At 41.7% G+C, this 22,876-nt stretch overlaps 1 protein-coding gene across 4 annotated transcripts in view; it reads left to right on the top strand.

The window, feature by feature from the left end:
* The window catches only part of ZNF326 (zinc finger protein 326), an 80,463-nt gene extending 74,099 nt beyond the window's left edge, over window positions 1-6,364 (top strand). For all 4 annotated transcript variants that reach the window (XM_083847118.1, XM_083847119.1, XM_083847117.1 and 1 more), the window contains 3 exons: window positions 993-1,123; window positions 2,040-2,135; window positions 5,636-6,364. In XM_083847118.1, the coding sequence (XP_083703244.1) occupies window positions 993-1,123; window positions 2,040-2,135; window positions 5,636-5,800 (392 nt within the window). In that variant the 3' untranslated portion in view covers window positions 5,801-6,364. The remainder of the gene's footprint in view (window positions 1-992; window positions 1,124-2,039; window positions 2,136-5,635) is intronic.
* The last annotated feature ends 16,512 nt before the right edge of the window (window positions 6,365-22,876 follow it).

Raw genomic sequence — 22,876 nt, 5'->3', positions numbered from 1 at the left:
GGAGCTAGATGATATCAGTGGGATAGTTGTGTTTTTGAGGCAGACTGTGACAAAAGGAGGACTTGGAGCACTTTCTAATCCATGGCTACCCAATATGCATCTTGGCCTTGACTTACTGTTTTTTCCCCCCCTTGGCTGCTCAACAGACTGTTTTCTAAAGGCATTTGTGTCCCTCTGCCTTCTTGTGCCACATCCCTCTGCTTTATCCTTTGCTTGAGAGCTTTCAAAAAATGCACTAGAGCCAGAAAATAAATCTTTGGAATCCCTTTACTTCAAACAATAAATGTATTTAAGTATTGCCTTCTTTTGAATTTAAACTTTAGAAGTTACTTAATGGATGTAACCAACATCTCACATTATTTTTATGTATTCTTCTTAAGTACTGGAGGGCCTGTTTACCTCTATGATCAGAATGCTCTGTTGGCAAGCTGGCATTTGAACTTGGAAGACATTTACATTGGATTCATACAGTTTTTCTTGGTGTTGAGAAATTGGGAGACAAGGAAATACATTAGGTGTTTTTATGAGGGGTGAAGTTAATTCAGCTACTTTGGTGAGAAACAGGGATTTAAGGTTTGTTTCTTGTATTAAAATGCATATTATTAAGAATATTGGTCATTGTAGATTTTAAATAGCAGACGTTTTGTACATTCAATTTATGATTTTTTTATCATTTTTATTTCCCTCTATTTAGGCAGGTAAGGTGTTCATATATCATAACCTCAGGCATCAAACATAATTGCTTGAATCTCATACATAGTCTGTGGAATGAAGGAATTGGAGTATCAGGTGAAAAAAAATTCTCTACCAACATTGTCTTCAGCAAGCCTAGTTCTGATGCCTGAATTTGTGTGACTATTCCCCTGCAGTTCAGTTTGACATGTTTACCAATTGAGAGCTCTAACTTCCTGGTATAAAACATCCAATCCCCTCTCCCGTTCCCCTGGTATAACACTGTGTGTGTTAATGATTTTTTGCATGTTCTTTGGCAGGGGTTACTGCTGATGACCACATGATGAAAGTTGAGACTGTTCACTGCAGTGCTTGCAGTGTGTATGTTCCTGCGTTACACAGTTCCGTTCAGCAACACTTAAAATCTCCTGATCACACAAAAGGAAAACAAGTAAGATATGGCATATTTTAAGAGATTTTTAAAAAAAAAAAAAAGGCATGTTTCATAGTAGGTGAGAAATGTTGTGGTACTCAGTGTAAATAACTTCTAAATTCTTATCAACACTATTTATTCTGTAGATATCTAGAATGTTCTCTGTAAATAAAGTGCCAGCTAGTTCATGAGACATTATAATGCCCACAGTGAATGAAAGGTGGTGTGTTTCATAGTTGACGATAGTAAATTCTGAGAATGTTACTAGGAATAACTTCATTTTTATTTTAGGGGAATTTTGCTGCCAGTAAGTGCCAGAAAGATTGTTACTCAAATTGTAAAACATAATACATGTGTTTCCAGCAATTTAACAATACTAGTGTTCTTTTTTTGATTGGCTGTTATCCTTTTAATGTGAAGAAAAGTGAGTGCAATTTAGAGTTAGAAGTAGTATGGAATTGGATCCTGTTACAATTCATGATACTCATCCAACATTTCCAGCAACATTAGAAGCATAGTATGAATGAAAAAAAATAATCCAAGTTGTCATAGTAAAAAAGAGATTTCAAAAGTAATGTTTTTTTATGAAGTTCTATAATTATGAACCATAGGCAGTTGTGGAAAAGCATGGGTATTATCTGTAGGTGAGAACAGTTAACTGTGGGAGTAGATAAGTGCATGGTTATATGTAGTTCATTATATGACCAAGACCTGAATATATATCTTAATTAAACTAAAGCAACAAACTATAAACGCTATCAAACTTAAGTCCTAGAAGTCCTAGCTGTGTAATAAACTGAATTAAATGCCAAGAATGAGCATTTCATGCATTATTCCTTTCACAATTTTCCTTACAGAAACAGACTACGAATTCAAATATGTGACAGTCAGAATAGGTGTATAATAATTATTCACTGTTAAATCTGTTTCCTAGGCCTACAGAGAACAAATAAAAAGGGAGAGCGTTCTTACCGCTACCAGTATCTTGAATAATCCAATAGTCAAGGCACGGTATGAGCTGTATGTGAAGGTAAGATGTGAAGAGTACAAAACCCTTTACATATGAGTTAATCTTCGGTTAGAAGTGAGGGTTCCTGCAGGTGACTTTGTACTGTAAAGTACAATACATGCAACTTGTCTAATTTTATTTGATAGAATTTCTAGGATTTGTGGCAGCACACAAACAGTGGAAGCTTAAAACATTACTTCTCGTGGTCAGAGAATTTAAAAGATGTGGCAGCCTGTGTTACAAATTCACAGCTTGAGAAATATGTGAAATCATTTTGGCAAAGTATTTTTTCCTTTTCTGGGCCAGATATGTGACTTTCTGTAGTAACATTTTCCCTGTGCCTAACCAATAGATAACTTCAGAAAAAGCAATACTGTATTGCAGAAATATGACAAGGTGTCAGCCAATGCAATATTTAATTGTAATTTAAAAGGCTGAATTTAGTCATGTTCTGCAGAATTATGTACAATTGGATGCATAATTCAGTTTCAGACAGCTCTTCTATATCTGTTAAGAAAAGATGGCAAATTACCAGCTACCACAGCTTAGAATATTTGACTCTATTTTCAGCTCTCTGCTGGTATTCTCTATGGCATGACATGCATGTGCATTGTCCCTTACAGCCCCCTAGTGGGAGACTGGTGAAAGGGGATTGGAAATGTGCCGTTCACTAGTTGGAAAATTGAAGATTGTCTTCACAAGGAGGTCACTGCCATTTTCAGAATGCTTACCATTGGTATTTCCCAAACACAATACACTTTTAGCAGCACCTGCACAGTGAGATATATCTAGCTTCTTGGTTATGCAAATCCCTCTCATAATTATCTTAATGTATAATCAACTGCAGACTGAAGGAGTCCAGTAGTTTTTATGCAGCATGTGATGAACCAGTGTATGTATTTGGTGTCTGCAGTTTTTCAAGAGAGTAGAAAATCCTGCTGACAGCTGAAAATCAGTTGCTTTGAGACTATAGGCAGATTGGCTTGAGGAAACAAAAACACACACACAAAAACATTCTTTCAGAAGGCTTTGTGTATGCAGCATGTGCAGAGTGGAAAGAAGAAATTTGGAACAGGGAAGACCTGGCAGGCTGAGTCCTGGCTATGTTGACTGCCTGGCTCTGGCAAATAGCAGGCAAGCAGTTTTGGGGATATTTGCTGCCTTTTGCATTGTATAAGACTTTTCAGGGTTGAACACTCTGGCTAGTGTTTGACTGCAAATTGGGGGTGTGGACTGACTTCTGGTCTGGAGTAAGCTAACTGACAAGCAATAACTGTCTTGTGGAGTCCGTGGCTACTTTTGAGCAAAATGCCATTTTTTTCAGCAGAGGCTGAACTGTATTTTGGGGGCTCTTTGTTAGGGTTGTTTTCAGATGGGACTTGTGGGGCCTAGCTCTGTCCCCACATCACCCAGGAGAGTCAGCTGCTGTGGGATGAACAGCTTCAGGGAGCACCTTTCCACACTGAGCCACAGTCAGGGTTTGGAGTGGTGCTTGCCCTGGATGCTGACGCTGTGGCCTTGGCTTGGGAAGGCACAGGTGTGCCTGCCGCAGAGCTCTCCCCAGCAGCAGTGAGCAGGAGCTCACCGGTGGTCTGGTGACCGGGCTCAACATGGTGACAGCTCAACGTGTGACTTACTCCTTTACCTAACAATTAATGGAAAATCTTTTCTGTTCTTTGATTTAATCTTCTTTCCATGTAGAAAACTATTCCACAGGTTGCGTGCTATATGTACAAAATGAAATAAAACAAACTCAGCAGAAGGACTGTTTGTTATACATATGTATAATAATATATCATATAATATATAATAATAACTAATACATATGTATTAGTGAAGGCATTCTGAAGTTTACCTCTGAGGTAGGCAGACTGCAGTATCTTTTTGGATCAGGTTTGTTAGACCTGTTATAATTAAATACTGAGACTAGTTTCTGGGGTCAATTGAATCATGTACACATTTGCCTGTAAACACGGCTTTAGTTTCAAGCTTTCTGTGCAATTTAAATATTCTAGAGACAAGGAGCTCAAAGGATGCATCTCCTGGGAAAAAAATACTTCCCTGCTTACATTCTTATTTTCCATAGATGTGTGTGTATATATATTTAAGCCATCTGGGAAGATGGGACCAGTGTGACTGTCAAAATCAACTAGTATCAAAATTGTTTCTGTGTTGGATGTGTTAAATGCTACATCACTGGGAAAAAGAGTGCAATCATTAGGATCTTCCCTTGAGGGTAGTAACTTTTGCCTTAGTTTGAGAACTTAAAATGCTCTTTTTCTCTGAAAAAACAGTAGCGGGGGGAAATCTTTTTTTTTGTGGGGGAGGAGGGTGATTATTGTGTAGAGATCTGTTCAGCTAGAAATAGTGTGCTGAATCCAGTTCTTGTAGGTTAGTTGTAAGTTGCATACTGTTTTCACAGGAATGAACAGTAAAAATTTTCTGTAGCTTGTCCCCAGGAGTCAGGAACAGCTGAGTTGTCTGTGGGAGTGTGGAAGTAGTTCTTTCAGAAGTACATTCTTTAACTGCAATTCATCATCATACCTAGCATAGACATTAGAGGATTTTAGTCTTTTCCTTTTGTATCAGATCTGTAGAAGTACTTATAACATTCTTGTGAATCTGTTACAGATACAAGCCACGTTTTTATTCTTGTACTAGGAAACAATACTATTTTCTAACGAAAAGCTAATGTTAAAAGCATTAAAAGCTTAAAGATCTTAATGTACCTACCTGTTTTCACTCTAATGTTTACTGTTGAGCGCGTATTTGAAGCTAATCAGGTGGAGTATTCTTAACTCCATTTATTTCTGTGCCCATCTTTGGAAATCCTTGTTGCTATGTCCAAATGTGAATGAAAATACTTGCTTGAGCCCAAGGAGGATAGTACCAGAGGCTTTGTAGTCAAGAGGTCTTTCTCACTTCTATCCGGAAAGGAAAGTAGATGAGTACAGTTTGGAGAGTTGCACAAATACCAGCTGAAGTAAGGTTTGGATGCTTACCTTTTTATTTCACAATGCTTTCCACTGATGCTGGAGTTAAACTGGTTCAGGCATTCTCTTTTCTTTCACAAGCCAGTTTACTGAGCTAATAGGTATCCTTGGCATTTCAGTGTTGGACAGTGTTACAGATTGGGTGAAATAGTTCTTGGTGGTCTGTAGCCTCTCAGCACTTGCATAATAGTGGTTCACCTAAAAAGTGGCCTGAATTTTAACGGTGAGATTTGGGGTTTTCTTGTTTTCATAGGTCTCTTAAGTTGTTATACCAGCTTTCTATGTACTTGGCCCTTACTTTTGAGAGTCTACTTCTAAAAAAGCGAAACGCTAGTATCTTAAATTTAAAAATCTGCCTTATTCATGGGGGTTTATATGTGGCAACTCTGGCTTTGATTAGCCAATGAGTTGATTGGACTCAGTAGATACTACAAACTAAGAGCTTTCCAATCACTGAAATGATAAAACATTATTTTGTACTGTTTGAAAAAAATATTTAAAATGTTTGTTTTCTGTTTTTTCCTCCAGGGTGAAAATCCATTTGAAATTAATGATCAGGCTCAGGAGCAGCAGACAGAAGAAGAGGACAAGGCTGATGAGCCAGCTGAAGGTGAGGAAGAAGAGGAGGAAGAAGAGGAAGAAGGAACTGAAGAGCAAACTGACTTCACCTTAGACCACACTGAAGATAACTAAGTGAAAGAAAACACAAATGAAAACAAATTAGGGGGGGCAAAACAGCTTTTTATTTCTGCTCAAAAGTGGCCAAGACTCTTTAATAGTCTCAAATGAGAGTTGTTGAAGATTCCCCACCCTATGCATGCATTCCATTCTGTGGAGAACTTGTTTATATAATTCCTCTGTGTTTCTGATTTTGTTTAAAATGAAATTAAGACTATTTTAGTTGAGCTTTTTATAGCAAACTGACTGTTAAAGCTGATTAAAACATCGTGTTGTATATTTTTTTAAGCATCCTATTTTTTTGGTGTGTGTACTGAAAGTTGGATATAATAGTTTTTGGTCTAATCAATTGAAAAGAAAGGCTGGTCTGTGGGGTAAATATTTTAAATGCTGTATGGCATACGCTTATCATATTTACCTCTCAATATGGAATGAGTAAACTTCAAAAATTGTGCTGTTGAGTGTGGCTGTTTTGGGGACTGCATTGCACTCTGTATAATAGAGTATGTGTAATAGTATGCCTTGTAGCTTTTTGTGATAAGATGTACCAATTTGTAGCAATAAAACACTTAAACGTTATTGTTTAAAGTGTCTATGGTTAAGTATTTCAAGTATTTCCCTCTGACTACCAAATTTGTTTTGAATCAAATCTTAATTGATGCTATGATTATTTAAAACTCATAGTTGCATCTTAGCAACTCACGTTACTTCTTTTTTGTTGTTTTTTGATATATTCAGACTACATCTACTAGGACAGACTTGAGGTACTGTAGCCTTTATGCTGTGCCTGGGAAAGCATGCTTTCAGTATATGTACATGCTGTTTACTGATGGCTGTCTTACAAATTTCTTATCAATGCAGTGTCTTTTTCAGTTCCTTCTAATCTAGCTTTTGACTAATGGGAACCGGAAATGTTTGATGTAACTTTTTCTAACTACAGCTAAGTAATTTGCATCCTTTTTCCCTAAATGTGGCAATGTTTAATAGAAGTAACTGCAGTCTCTTTCAGCAATTATGGGAAACTTTTTTCAAAATCTCATCATATGTGTAATTTGAGCACCTTTCCCTTGGAGAACATTCATGTTAATTTGTAACTATCACTGAATACAGGTGGTCTATGCAGAGAGTGGATAGAAGTTAGGGAGAACAAAGATTCTTCAAATGTAAACCAATTTTTGCTTTTTTTGGTGATCTATTGTAGAATTAGGGAAAGTGAGTGTGGGGGAGTACTTGGTTTAGATAATAGGCCATCAGAAAGACTAGTAGTGGTGGTCAGCTCTGAAAAATGTGTATTTGCAGTCTTTTAGCTGTTGTGTTTTGGTGTAGCTGGGAGAGTAGACAATACAAGATTGAGGGAGGAGATAGGAAACTAATATTTGTGCCTTGACTTCTTGTTTCATGCATAGTTTATAAGTTCGCATTAAAAAACCCCACACATATTGCATTATGTAGACTTGATTGTTATATTTGTAAGTGGATTAGCTTGAAACTAGTTAGCATGGGTTGGCTGAAAGATGTGTTGAGCCTGAAGCGGGTCGAACAATATTGTTTTTGGATATGTAAGTTTAAAATAATGAAGTACTTCCTAGATCTCTGAACGTTCATTCTCCATTTTAAGCTTAGGAATAAGGTCCTTATTTGTAATACTTTTGAAGTATAGTCTTCCTTCTGCCTTACAAAGTAGTCATTCATCTATTTGTGTTCTATTTGTAGATCTCTTGACGTACAAGAGGAGGATGCTGATCCCTTCCCAGACAGTTTAACAGGAACTGTAGCAGTGTTCTAGAAACTGACAAGTTTTAGCATGAGAATTTTTGTGATGGTTAAGAGAACCGAGATGCTGCCCAAATTTCTGCAAGTGTATTTTTTTTTAATTGCTCTGTAATCTCAGGACCTTTGAACTCTATTCATTTCTGATTTAACTGGTAACCTAAAACATAACTTGATTTCTTCTTTATACTGTCAGTTCTAACTGACGTTAAGTGATAGCTTAAATGACCTTTCTTTTAGGCAGCTGCTAACTATAATGGACATAATTGCTTTTTTCTTTAGGCTTAGAAGGAACTTTTAATGGAGCTATGGGTTCCTTTTCATCAAGTTCAGTTAAAGAAATTTCTTACATCAGTAGCAAACTGTGGAAATGATTTCAGAGGGAGAGATAGAAGGCTGCCCTATTCCAGATGTCAGATTGCTGGTAAGCCGTGGGGTCCGTGGCCTCGGCAGGAGTCGGCACCCGGGGTCCGGCACAGGATCCGGTGGCTCGGTGGGAGTCGGCTCTGGGGGTCTGTTGCGGGGTCTGGGGGCTCGGCGGGAGTCTGCACCTGGTGTCAGCAGTGGGGTCCATGGCCTTGGCGGGAGTCGGTGCACTGGGTCCGCCGTGGTGTCCTGGGCCTTGGCCAGAGTCGGTGCCTGGGGTCCGACCCGGCGTAACGGGCCACAGTGGGAGTCTGCATACAGGGTCCTCCGGGGGCTCGACTTTGCAGCTGGTACCCAGAACTAAATGTCTCTCAGGAAGAATCCCCAACATTTGCAGAAGCTTCCCTCGAGGAGGCAGTGGTAGCTACCAGGCCTGCAGCTACCTCCAAAGTAGGGCCAAAATTCTTAGAGTCCGAACCCGGAGGGATATTCATTTGGTATTTACAAGCAATTCTCTATTTGGTGCTAGCCAAAAAGTTTTGCACAACAAGATCAAGTAGAGGCAAGAGAAGCTTCAAGGCATCTAACTCCCTCCAAAATTTGCCAAAGTTCTTGGATATCTACCCTGAAGCTGTCTGAGGACAGGATCCACAACTAAATCTCCATCTGTGATTCTGTAACGTGGCTCTTACCTATAAGAAGGGTCGGAAGGAAAGTATGGGAAACTACAGTCTTCACAGCCTGACCTTACTGCTAGGGAAGTTTACGGAAGAATGTTATCTTGAATGCAGTCACACATGTGCGAGGCAGCCTGGGGATCAGGCCCAGTCAGCACAGGTTCATGAAAGACAAGTCCTGCCTGACCAACCTCATCTCCTTCTATGACCAGGTAAGCCACGTGGTGGATGAGGGAAAGGCTGTTGACGTAGTCTACCTAGATTTCAGGCAAGCCTTTGACACTGTCTCTCACAGTATTCTCCTAGAGAAGCTGTCAGCCCGTAGTTTGGACAGGTACACTCTTGCTGGGCAAAAAACTGGCTGGACGGCCAGGTCTAGAGAGTGGTGGTGAGTGGAGTGAAATCCAGCTGGTGACCGGTCACCAGTGGTGTTCCCCAGGGGTCGGTGTTGGGGCCCATTCTCTTTAATATATTTATTGATGATTTGGATGGGGGCATTGAGTGCACCCTCAGTAAGTCTGCAGATGACAGCGAGTTGGGGGAAGTGATGATCTGGCAGAGGGACCTGGACAGGTAGGGTCGATGGGCAGAGGTCAATGGGATGAGGTTCAACATGGCTAAGTGCTGGGTCCTGCACTTTGGTCACAACAACCCCATGCAACACTGCAGGTTTTGGGGCAGAGTGGCTGGAAAGCTGTGCAGAAGAAAAGGATCTGGGAGTGTTGGTCGATGCTTGCCTGAACATGAGCCGGCAGTGTGCCCAGGTGGCCAAGAAGGCTAGCGGCATCCTGGCTTGTGTCAGGAATAGTGAAGCCAGCAGGACCAGGGGGGCGATGGTCCCCCTGTACTCAGCTCAGGTGAGGCCGCACCTCGAGTACTGTGTTCAGCTTTGGGCCCCCAGGTTGAGCTCATGCTGGGCTTCAGCCTTCCTGATTTTTCCTCTGCATGTGCTGGCAACTTCCTTGTACTCTCCCTGAGTTGCCTGCCCCTTCTTCCACCAGGCATAAACTCCCTTTCTCTCCTGGACACTCAGCAGAAGTGCCCTGTTCATCCATGCCGGTCTTCTTCCTTGCCAGCTCACCTTACGGCACACAAGGACAGCCTGCTCCTGAGCCTTTAAGATTTCCTTCCCGAGGAGCGTCCAGCCTCCCTGGGCCCCTCTGCCGTGCAGGACTGACTCCCAAGGGACCCTCCCTACCAGTGTCCTGAACAATAGGACACTAGTGTTTTCAGATTACTCTAAAAAATGCCAGTGCTATCCAGGCAACCTGCCACTCTGTGAGGTAAACTCTGGATTAAATCCAGTCACTGACATGCACACCCCAATACATAAGAATCTTAGAAAAGCTGTTTGGCAAATATTACCGGTGACAGGGAAGATTGTAGCATTTGCTACAAATATGAGTCAGAGTTAACTAAAACCGACCCAGGGTACAAAGACCTGCCAGCAAGGGCACAGCAGAGAGTTGGTAGAAATTAGTGAGGAAAAATTACTTTCTAGGTTTGTCTGTTTTGTCTTCTTGTAAATGAAGTACCATTAAAAAAAATAATAATAAAAAAAAGCTTGCTACAAGGAGAAGTTACAGAGATCCGCCACAAGGTGGAGTCTTATGTCTGTCATGAAATGCTCACCGGCTTAACATCGATGGCAGGAGAGACACCATGCTCCAGCAGCATGTCCTGCGCAATTTGGGACAGTCTTCTCAACAAAGAACAAATTAGGCCTGATATCAACTATCCGCTGTACATAGTTCTTCAAGAACTCCCTTTCCTGCAGACAGAACAACGTATGGCAATTAACTAGAGCAAACCAGTCTGGAAAAAATAAAATAAAATGCTTATTATTACTTTTCTCATTTATATATTGACCTTTCCTACAGAAAAGGGAAACCAGCTCTTCAGAAAACACCATCAGTTTTCCGTTGTGCACATTTCCCCACCACCCAGTTTGTCAGTAGTTTGCTATATGCCCCAGTCAGGCATGAGGGCATGGTCCAATGACTGTCCAAATGTGGTGACTTTGCTCCGGTTGTGGACAGTGGATGGGCTCCTTTGGATGTTTACGGGTGCCTAGTGCTAGGAGATGGGCATACAAACAGGATTTTCTTTCATAACTCCAGCCACCTGCGGTGGTAAAGCTTCTGTTCTTTGCCTGTCAGTATTTGTTTCCTATCTTATTTGTTTCTTTGGTGCTGCTTTGATACAGGGTTTTTATAGCTGCAAGTTGGAGGTTCTGAGGAATATGTTACTAAATTTGGGTCCAGGTCCTTGTTATTCCTATGGGTTTCTGGCTATTGTGCCAGGTGGGTAGAAAGCTCCTGTTGTACTTCTGCTTCTGTACGCAGGCAGCAGCATGGTCCCTTCATTAAGAAGTCTTGTTATGTCCCTCAGTGAGACTGTAATTGAAGTGAGCTGTTTTGTGAGTAAGTGAAATCATGCTTGCTTTGCTTGGGCAGGGCTCCAGCTGAGTGCCAGCATGAGTTTTGTGCAGATAAACAATTTTTGACTGAAGTGCTGAGGCAGATAATTACTGTTCCTCGCTGCCACTTTCATTGAGTCACTCACCATCCCTGAATCTGGTTTAATTCTGTTACTGCTGCTCTGCTGATGTACAATATTTCCATCTGCATATTTTATTTATTACAGTTTGCTTCTACATCCCACACTGTTTTGTCCTCTGTCAGTATTTCATTTTCTTCTTAAATTACTAATGACTCATTTGCTTTGTTTTCCACTTCTCATTCTATGCCAACTTCCATGTATTTTCCTGTGCTGGAGCTCTTTCCTGGTCCAAGCCATTGTGCCGTTTTCATTCAGATTACTTCTAAAGATTGGCTTCCTGACATCAAGAATGCTGCATTTGTCATTTTTCATGTTTCTGTACATTTTTTGGTGTTGATAACCATGCATTGCAACATAATTACGTGGCAGGGGTGAGTGTGTCTCAAAAAATGAAAAGTGCATTTGCTACCTAACATAAAAAAGACCAAGTCTGAAGCAGGGAGTGTTTTTCTTGGGGGAGGCACACTATAAGAGAGTTATCACCACCTGGAGGTTGATGATATTATTAGAGACAGTTTTAAAAAGCTGTAAATTTGGGGCAAGGTTCTGATTTGTTCTGTCCCTGCTGGGGTGTCCGCGTGATGGCAGTGTCGCACGCTGGAGATGCATTGCAGTTTATATGCTTGTTGATCAGGGCAGTGGCCTGAGCTCTGCTTCAGTATGTTGAAAGGGATGCCACCAGAGAGACCTGTCATTTTACATCTCCCTCTAAAACTTGCTTTTTTTTTTTTTTTGTGGTTTGGCCAGTTCCAAACCCAGCAAATTTTCAGTCTTTTCAACTGACAGTGTCGTACCCTTACAGGATGGCACTCAAACCCTGAAGTACCCCATTTGCGGGGTGTGAGCTGCACCAGCCTTTGGCTCCTTTGCCAGTACCATCCACATGAGCCTGCTGGGGCTCATGGTGAAAGGGCTCCCCGCTCGGCCTCTGCAGGCTTCTCTGCATGCACATAGGGCAGTGTGTGCATATACATGCAGGAGAATTATGTGGCTAAAAGAAGTTCTCCTCATCCAGCTCTCAAGTAGTAAAAATTCTGTTCCCATGCACAATATTATTTGATAATATTGAACAGTGCTGTAGTATTTGTCATCTTCAAAATAGTTTATAAATCTGACCAAGTGGTTAAAATATAGACTGGTGTAAGTGGTATTTCTGCTGTTTAGTGTCACGTTGATCCTGTTCAGGGGATGCTGCTGAAGTGGCCTCTGACTTGTAGGATGCCTCATTTGTCACAGTGATCCTGATGCATTTCCAGAGATAGTGGATGCTGCAGGCTTTAGCAGAAGTTAATAGGTTTAGATATTCCTGAAATCTGGAATTTCAATGGTTTTAGGCTGTGAAATCAGAAATAAAGGTACTCCAAACTCCCTTTTGGTAGTTTTCATCTTGACTTCAGTGTTTGCAATCCTTATTTTTTTGGGGGGGGGAAGAATTTTACCAGGTCCTGGTACCTAGTTTTGTTCTGTAGCTTTCCTAGTGATTGTCTCCAGTACTTCCCATAGGCATCAAACAGCTGTAAAGTGCTTTGAGAACTCTAAAATATGTGCTAGACTGTGGTGCTGTACGTGGTGGTGTATAGCTCATTCTGTCTGAGGCTCTCTGTCCTTTAAACAGAATACACCACTGAAAGCAGGCAATGCCCATGTAAAAGCAAGATATCCAAACTATTCTTTTGCTTCATTTGGTTGTCCCACATGTCTGAGCAGAAATCTTGCTTGTATCTTCTCTAATATTAACTTTTTCAATACATAGCCCTTCGTGAGCCTATATTGCTGTTGCAGATCCTCAGAAGAAATGCTTAATTTTAAATATGCTGCATGGACCTAGGAGCAGGTCTTTTAACACTTGAGGTCCACGAGGAAAATACCATCTTCATGTTCATCTATCCATTTAATTGTGTGAAAACATTGTCCTGATACAGAAAGTCACATGACGTGGATACAGTCAGGAACTCAGAACATACGCTGAGGAAAGAAAGACACCCCTGCCCCCTGCAAAATGTAACGGGGAGATGGGAATATAATTGTCATTTTTTAAAAAATAGTTTCACTTACTGCTAAAATGCAGCCGTGTCTGGGGCAGAGGGCAGTAGCTGTTTAATAGTGCTCCTCAACATGGCATAAATGTTCGCAGGAGGAACTGGAGAGGAATGCTATATCCAGTTAAAACCCCAGGGGAAACTTACGTGGTTGGAATGTAATTACTCAGATTGGAAGTTAGCCAGATACAAGCCATATGTTGTGCTCCTAGGGGGGAAAAAAAAAAGCATGATGATGAGGGCCATACATCTTTTTAAATCCAAATATTAGCTAAAATCTGATATTTCTTCAATATACAGAGATACTGATCCATCCCAATGTGGCCAGTTTGGAACTCAGTGGTCTGGTACAGGTTTTACTGATTTCAGCTTGGGGTACTGTGGTTTGTGAAGATGTCTTTTGGATGCAAAGTTGCATGAAGAGATTAAAGCCTAACGCAGTAGTAGGCAAAAGCTGTTTTTCTGGAGTGTGATTGTATGGAAGTGTAATCTTTCTTTCTTCCATTGACTAAAACATGATCTACTCCCGTAGTCTGATACAAGTGCAGTTCTGTTTGTGTGAAGGAATGTGGTGCTTCCCCCCAGAGCGCTGCCCTCTGTACAAGAATGGTTCCTTTTTTTGCTGCTGAAATACGAGTGTTGAAATTCTGTTGCATTTCTTAGTACGGCTTGGTTCAAAATAATCTGTGTTGGAAAGCATTTTACACATGACTTCATTCAGTAAGAAGTTTATCTGAGTTCAAAGTACAGAAGAGTCACATGGTCTTTAAACAGCCAGAGACCTGAAGTTCTTGTGCAGTTGTAAGATTTTAAAAAGAAGCAGCAGAGAAAGCAAGGGAAGAAAGAGAATGCTCTTCCAAACTGCTAACAAACACATCCACGCGGACCGTGTAAACCTGAGCTGTTGTGGAATTACTTGGCTCTGCACTCAGCAGGCTGATGTTGATTTGACGTGTTCAGATCCCTGGTGCTGCAGGAGTGCTGACTCGCATCTCCCCAGTGGAGCCCTGGTATTTTGCGTTCTGCCACCAGTCCATAAAGATTAACAGGGATTTAGGTCCCAAGCTTGGAACGGTTCCCGCTTGAGTTTGTATGAAAATCAGAGCCCCACACAACTGTTCCACCAACTTCTCCTCACCTCTCTTGTCAAGCCTCAAAGCAATTTAAGTTATCAGCTCAGTTCCAGAGGTTTTGCAGAGTCCCAGGTGCTTGTTTCCCTTTCTCTATCTCTACATCTAAAAAATAAGTATTTTTCCCTTATTCCTCTATTCAGAAGGGAATGTGGAAAAAAAAAAAGCGAAGTTTGGCTACATCTGAACGCTTCCATACAGGGATCAATTTGTGATGGAGGAGCAGTGGCTGGCCTTCCACGTCTGTTAGGTTGGCATGTCAGTCAGCCGAGGCGCTCATGAGCGCTACCTGCGGGGAGCGCAGTGTCCTGCTGAGCCAAACTGCCCCTCGTTCCAGGGGACGTGGTCAGAAAGCAGCTCTGAGGTTGCAAGGTACTGCTGGAGCTTGTGTCCTGTGTCCATCTTATTGATCCCCACCTCCTTGCCTGGAAACTACTGCTGGGTTTATTGGCATTCCGTATAATCTCGCCCCTAGCACCAGCCGCAGGGCAGAAAAAGGTGCTGGCTGCAGCGAGTTTCAAGCCATGCAGGTACAGCTCAGCCGGTGGGCAGCAGGTAAGCCACGCTGGCAAATTTTCCTTAGTGGGGACGCTTGCTTTGGTCTCCATTTGTTTGCTGATATTTCCAGAAGTTAGTAAGAACTCAGCATATTAGTGACCTCTGCTCATTTCTCAGGTGGGTTCCATGGGCTCACATGAGTCAATGAGTTCAGAAATCACACAGAACAGAGCAGAATTGGGGCAGGAAGACAGCAAGGCTACATATGCTTTGTTTATTTAGGATTTTAGGCTAACAACCCTGCAGAAACAGGAAAAAAAAAAAAAAAAGAGGAGAAAAACTTATTTTGCATCAGCTTAGACAGAAGGTCTCAGCATGAATTGCCAGAAAGCCGAAAATAAAATAATGGAAGCTTTGCTGCTTCTTTTTGAAAGTACTGTTGATTTGTTGGGTACTAAAGCACTACACATTACCATCTTACTGCCAAATCATTCTTTGTAGCTAAAAATCACTTCCTATGTGCGTGAACTTTAGAAGGGATAAACGTTGTGCTAGGGGGGCGTACACTGAATGTACTGGGAAATGTAAGCTTGTGAGAGCCGAAGCGCGGAGGTGTAGCGGCCTGGGAGTGTGACCTGCAGGGGGCCGTGAATGACACCGGACAGTTAAGCATTTCAGCCATGGCATTTTTGAGGAATTAGAGGAATTGAAATTGAAAACGAAGCCCCTTCACCTTGGCATCAAGCTTGGGAAAACCTGTTGCACACTGTGGATGAGACCTTGCAACTGTAACACAGGGACCGTGATCTTGTAGCTCATATGCCCTTAGTCGGAGCAGCTACAGCAGGCAGTGGAATAGGTGTCCAAGGAAAGGAGTTCCATCTGGAAGCTGCACAATCATGAATCAGGAAGACCAGGCAGTCTTAGCTGACATCTCCGGCACTCGTCAGACTTCTGTGCTTCTCTCCAGAATCCATTGCACCAGTTCGTGGTTGGTTTTCATTAGGTAGGTACGGGTGACCTGGAACGGCCATTTCACAGCATGGTGCTTTTGGATTAAGCCAGGATTAGCAAAAATAGATGTGCAAAATGCTAGACTGGTTCATGAGCTGCTTACTCTTTGGTTCATTTAGTTTGCTTTAACTAGTCTATGTAGATCTCTATTCAACGTGGTTATAAAAATATCAAGGCAAATGGCTGTAACTGGTATCAAAGTGTTTTCTTTTCAAAGAATTGTGCTGTTCCTCTTGGTGCTTTTCACTCCCTAGCAAATGAGCAGACATAGGGAAGAGCCCTTGAAAGACTTTCTGGGCTGGAAGGCACACATTTGAGCATAAAGCCACTTAAGAAGGCATTGTGAAAAATAGGAACCTGAAAACACAAAGTGAAGAAATGTTAATCGCATTTATTTCAGACTCTGATTTGATTTGCTTGTGAGAATTCTAGGCAATGTCCTAATTCTACTAAGTCTACACATGTGTTTAAATTAATAAGTACAAGGGCTTCTGCTAATGGCACTGGGACTGTTTATGTGCATGAAGTTAAGCAGATCTGTAAATCTTTGCAGATGAGACTGGAACAGTAACAGCTGCCGAAGATGTTTTAGTTACTGTGTGAGGGAATGTACTGGCTGCAGAGAAGGTTGGTTAACGCTGGAGGAAGCTCATCAAATTGATACCTGCTGTTAGTCTTACAGATACGAGTCTGGGTCAGTATGTGGTTGGACAAAAAATGTAAATAGTTGTTAGCAAAAAAAATATGCTAAATGACAGCTGCAGATACCACATTTCTTTGTATGTTCCTCAAATAAATTAGGATCCAGGACTTGCACTGGTACTGGTGCCCGTGTTCAGCACTTCCTGAGGCTGGGATGAAAGTTCAGCCCCTTTTCCTGAAAGAAGGGCTCATCTGCCTTCCTACACCAAATCTTTCAAACTTTGAAAAAGCTTTCAAAACTGGGAGAAGTGAAAAGCACTGGGGTGCTTTGACAGTAACCTGATTGTTTGCCGGAGTCCTATCTCAGGGGCCAAGTGTGAGCTTTGCTATTTAAGAGGGATGATTGTTTGTACTTCATGTGTGTTCATCTCTCTTTCAGGTAGAACAAAGTTCTTAAAGCATATCCGTGGAGAAGACTAAGGTGTCCAAGGTAATTCTGCATTAATTATGCCTTGTTTTGGTGTCTTCCACCCACGTTTCCTCCTGCACAATGCTGATAGTCTTCACTTTTTCCCTTTTGTCTTGGCTTCATTTGCAGCAGTGCAAAGGATCCGGTACTCTGAAGTGCCAGGCATAATTCACTACCTTGCTTTATCTTGGAAAACCCCACAGTTTTGACTGGGTTTGGAGGAGATCCAGCTCATGAAAGTGTCAGTATCAGTTTACTATTGAAAAGAAGAACCAGTTTCTTTCATAACATTGAACCTGTTTCCTCTTTTTGCCAACACAGGTGAGAGGAAGGATGCTAGTCATGTTGGTGAGATTTGCGTGGGGAGGTAGCAGGTGCCTCATCCTGCAGTGTGAAGCTTGATGTTACATACTTGTCATGTGCCACCTGCTGCTCAGGGTTTTCCAGTCATCTCTCTCTCGTATAACTTTGTCTTCCTGGCCACGTCATGCTCCTCTCAACCCCTCCAAGGGCTTTGGATTACTTTAGCTTTCAAAAGAAACAAGCTGTGTTTTAAAGAGCCCTGATCCACAGTATCTTGCTGTCTTAGTCTTCTAACTTTTGTCTTTCATTCCCCCTCTTTTCAGAGAAATTATTCTTGCAGTTTCTTTCTGTAATCTAGCAGCAGTGCTCCAAGCAGCTTTCCTGGGTCTCTAGGGGGACACTCCTGTGGCCTGTTTTGTCCCCTTCTTCAGGACTTGGTGAAGTATTTATGCTCATGACTGCTTCCAGCCCATCAGCAGGAAGGGGACATTCATATGTGCATTTGCTTTCTGACTTTTACTTCATTGGCTCTATCTGTAGGCAAGGGACGGATTTCCTAAGTTTTCACTCAGCCTTTCCTGGCTGGCCTACGGCTTGCACACTCTGACACGGGTGAATGATCAGAACCAGACATTCGTGTGCTCAGGTTTCAGGGAAGCATGTGGGTACAGCGAATGAGAGTTGTTTGCCTTATTTTCCTGTATTATAATCTCCTTAAAGGCCATCATGTTTCCAGTTTATGAAGCTATGAACATATATATGTCTATCTATTGTGCTAGAAAAATACTGTCCTCAAGTCTGCATTCTTCTAGGGAACAGAAAATGCAATTGCAGAAATTGATACGAGGGGTCTCATGAAATTATGTGCAGTTCTTTAACTGGAGACTGCCGAAGAACATGTGCTATTGGCATCAAAGGCAGAGTGAAACATGACATGTTACTTACCAGTATCCTCATTTCTGGAGGATACTGGTACTCTTCTTCTGAAAAGAGTACAAAATGTCAAGTTTCACCAGACAGAAAATGGTGGTGGTTTGGCTTTGGTTTTGTTTTGTTTGTTTGTTTTCCTGGCTGTTGCTTAAGGATGGATTGCTGTAAGTTTGGTTAGTGGTTTGCCAGTTTCTGTATATAGTTTGTATGTTGCAGGAGGTTACTTCTGTGCTAGCATATGGGGAAAATCTGGCCCTGTTTTGATTGTCTTCACAGACTTAAAAAGTGTAACCAAGTAGATCATAAAAATGAAAAAAAAATATATTCCATTGTTAACTGATTAAAAACTCCATCTGTCAGATTGTTTTATATATATATTGAAAAGCAGGCAAGAATGTTATTTAGAAAGATTGCAATTGTCTGAATTGGGCAGAAGTAAAACCAGAGAAAATGAAAGACAAATGTTTTCTGTCTTTAGAATACTGGCCATCTTAAATAAAGCAGGAAACTGTTGAGTCAAGAATAAGCTATAAGCCGCAAAGCAGGAAAAGCCATCAGTCTTCCTTCACACTTCATGGACTCTTATGTAACCTTGAGATACACACCATCGCACCCATTTGGGTAAACTAGTGAGTCGCATCCACCCTCCTGACGCCTTTCTCTGCAAGACTCATTTCAGCGCTCTACCAATGCTCTTCCTGCTCACCGTCTCGGGACAGGCATGCAATGCCCTCCTGATGGCTCTTTGGCCAGCTGTTGCTCAGAAGGTGAATAACAAATAAGGGATATTTAAGTGCCATAGGGTGAATGGTTTAAATTTTAGGATAGTAAGAAACATGAGAAAAAAAATATAGGGTCTTGTTTTCTTTTTTATTATTAAATATATATATATATATATCCCCTTCCTCTGAGTGTGGTCACAGTACAGATCCTAGGTTGAGAAATTCTTCCATATTGCTTCCTAAACTGTTACCAGTATGCTTTGATTTTCAAACAATTGGACAGGTTTCCTCAACCTGTGAACCTGTGGAAACAAACAAACAAACAACGACAAATAAATGAACTTGCCAAGAGAGCCTCTGTAGACAGAAAAGGAACAAAATGTAAATTTAGACATAGAGAGGAGACGTCTTTTTTTTTTGTTAGAATACTTTTGAGCTTGGTTCTACTTAACTGTCAGCTTTTATAAGACTGAAAAATGAAGCAAGTCTACCGAGTTGGCTGCCACTCTTGTGAAACACATAAAGCATGTAGAAAAAAGACATTAACAGAAAATATGACTGAGAACTGCTATTGTATGGCACAACTGCTGGCACTATGCCACCTTTTGTCTTTGTTCTGTTTAAAATGAAGATGATCCTTGGACTCAAAGAGCCGTATTTCATTCTTAGAAAATACCAGTTCAGAAAATAATTTGAAATTAATCATAGAATGGTTTGGGTTGGAAGGAATCTTAAAGATCATCTAAATTCAGTGTCAAGTGGTTATCATGTATACAGATTTGCTGCAGTGAAGATCAGTAGAGCTAGGCTGGTTTTCAGAAGCATGGGGCTAGAGAAAATTTTACAAACTAGTTGGGTAAGTGTCGTAAGACAGGCAGAAACATTCATTTGTATTTTTGTATGAACGGTGTACATTTTCTAATTGCCCCAGTGTTCTGTCCTGTTCTGATCTCACTTCCACTTCTCTAGTTTAGGGCCACTTCTTTTCAAATAAATGAGCTGCACTGGCATGAAAGTGTTGTGAGTTCTGACTCTGCTCCACTAACGCTACAAACTAGGCACATCAACATTAGGCGTGCAGTAAGCGGTGACAACACCCGTCGCCTCCCCGTCCCAAACCAGCTCAGAAGGGGCTCAGATTGTTGTTTCAGGCAGGTTGCATCTCTAATCTAGTCATTAAAACAGTAGAAGAATGGAGAAAGTCACTACTTTTTCTCTGTTTAGTTGACCTATGTTCTTTCAATGTGCAGAGATGTGCTGGCTAAATAACATGATTCAGAATCTGCTGGTCTCTAACAGAATAAGACTTTTTATAGTGTAGGAAAATCTGCTTTCAATTTCTATTGTAAGGCATTATTTTAGTCAATGAAAACAAAGTGTGCTGGGAAGCTGCCTAGAAGACGTGATTTCAAGGCATTGCTGTTTTCTTTTTGATGAGAAAAGAGCTAGCTTTTTTCTTTTATGCCATGGCTGGATAAAGTGATGCATTCAGTGTGGATGACAGGAATTCGTTTGGATTCCTTTGATATGTGTAGGGCAGCTCTACGTGGCCACTGATTAAATAGGGGGAAGCTATTTCTGCGTACAGCATTGAGCTCTCTTATTAGGGCTAATTACAACTCACGTGAACTACCTAAATTCTGTTAGTCATTTTAAGGTCAGGTTAAAATTGCAAGGTGAATTAGTAACTTGTTCCAGATGTGTGCACTGTGTTATTTAAGCTGGTCCTTATCGGAGTCATTTAGGAGAGAACCAGGCATTTCATGGTATCATTGATGGTATTCAGACAATGGGAAGTGAAGCTTGAGTTTCATGTTATTTGCACTGCTGACGAGCTTGGGAGGCGGTGGGGAAGTAGAACAGGGAAGTGGATGAAACAAAGAGAAATGTGGGAATATTTCTGGCTGTGGAGTGCCTTCCATTCACAGGATAAAGGACTTCCTTTCTCTCCCTTTTCTACTCCCTTCTCCCTTTTGCCAGCGTTAAGCTGCAAGAATCGCATGACCTCATTTTGTTGCTTACGTGATTTCTTGACTAAATCTGTTGAGGTTTCCTATGTTCTCAACTTGGTGTCTTGTTTAGTGGTGGTGGGCGAACCTCAAAAGGTTCAGATTGCAGATGTAGATCAGATAAGCACGGAAGTTATCTATACAAATTAAATCTCATGGGTCTGAAGTCTGGTTCTTCCTGCTTCTGGTTACGCTGAAAATACCTCAAAGCCTCTGTTCTGGTATTTCTGTCCATATATTCCAGACACTGTAGAAGGTTTAATGCTTGTTAGTATTTTAGATTGACAAACTTGTAGGTAAGGAATGTCTTCTTTTTTTTTTTCTTTATTCTGAATGAGATTACTTCCAAAGTATTGATGTCCTTTCATGCCATAAGACCCTTGTTTCAGGACTCGTAAAACTCTTACAAATACCGATGGAATGGACTACCCATTTCTCTGAGCTGTGTCTGTGAAATCACAGTACCAGCAGTGTTCAGTGTCACTGAGAATCCCAACCCTTTACATTCACTGTGTAGAGCAAGAAACAGGTGAGTTACTGACTAAGCCAGGAAAAGAATCCATATTTTTCCAGCTTTGTGTCAGCAGCAAAAGTAACTTTCCCCAGAACGGCAGTTTCTTCCATTGCCCTGATGCTCGCGTGTGCCAGCTGTTCCCATTACAAGCCAGATGTGCTGTAGCATGAGCCAGAAGTAAACACAGTTGGTAGCCTTCTCACATCCCCCTAGATTTGGACCTTATAGAAGTACATCAGAGATCTCTGTCTGGATCGGCATCATGTCTGGGGGGAGGGGGAAAAAAGAAAAAGACCAGTTTCAGCCACTTTGGAGAATCCCAGCCTCCCATGTAACTTGTAACGTCAGGTGGCAGTTCCTGCCCCAGGTCCGACAGCCCATTTGGTTGTCCTTCTAACCTGCATACTGCAGGTTTGATTTAAATTCATATAAATGTCAGATTCTTGAACAAAGCTTACTGGTCCTGCTTGCCGCAGCTTTGCCTTTGCATGGAGTCCAACTCGGCAGCAGAAAGCACGGTGTGGGTTTTTTCCCTATGTATACACACTTGTTTGTTTGCTTTTAATCAGTATTTCTTTACACAATTTATTGTGTTTGGATGTTTGGGGTTTTTCATTCTGTGTTGCTGCTTGTGTAAAAAACAGCAGCCTACTTGTTTGCAGGTATTGCACTGCTGGCTCCCGGGAGTGTTTGCAATGCCCTGCGCAATGATACAGAGGTACCTCCGCCTGCTGTATACAGTGACTGTGCGTGCGGTTGATTGCTGAATGTGAAAAGACAGCCAGTGAGGCGTAAGCCCCTCACCTAGCGTACAAGGGAGCATTGGTGAGCTGGGGAGATGTGCTGCTGATTTCCTGGTCCATTCACCGCAGTCCCAAAGACTGTGGCCTTTTGGGAATCTGCCTCAAGGACTCCATTTCCTTGTGTGCGATTATTTTCTGCAGGCACTTGCCAAGGGGAGGAGCTGCATGCTTTTCCTTTCTGAGTGACACCACAGCGCTTTCCTGATCATATCCTACTCAGCTTTCAAGACTGTAGTTGGCAGAAGCTCTGCAGAAAAGAAGGCTCTGATCTTTACTGCCTTCCTTGCTGTGGCCAGCTGATGCATTAGCAAGGTGGATAATAAGTCTGTGAGTGGAAGACTCCAGCCTCTTTTTTCAGGAGGCAGGAATTCAGTTCCCAAGTCAGCATTTGGGCTTAGACCTCCCTCGACACTGCATGGCATTATGTACATGGAGCGCTAGCCTGGAAAATAAAACCTCAAATTAACATTTCTTCAGCTGTTAGCTCCTAATGGCTGTTCGGGTAGGAGCATAAAGATCTGAGGCCAGAGGAGTGTGACTGAACACCACCCAATGCATGGTTTGTGTTGTGGTAGAACAGCATGGCTCCTTGACTGAACCTCTTGGCTAGGGCAAAGAATGGCACATCAGCGTTTCTGGGATT

Source organism: Anser anser, assembly GCF_964211835.1.
Source record: "Anser anser genome assembly, chromosome: 8".
In the NCBI taxonomy this organism is placed as follows: Eukaryota; Metazoa; Chordata; class Aves; order Anseriformes; family Anatidae; genus Anser; species Anser anser.
Note: the sequence above shows the minus strand (reverse complement) of the source record. Positions and strands in the feature narration are given on the sequence as shown.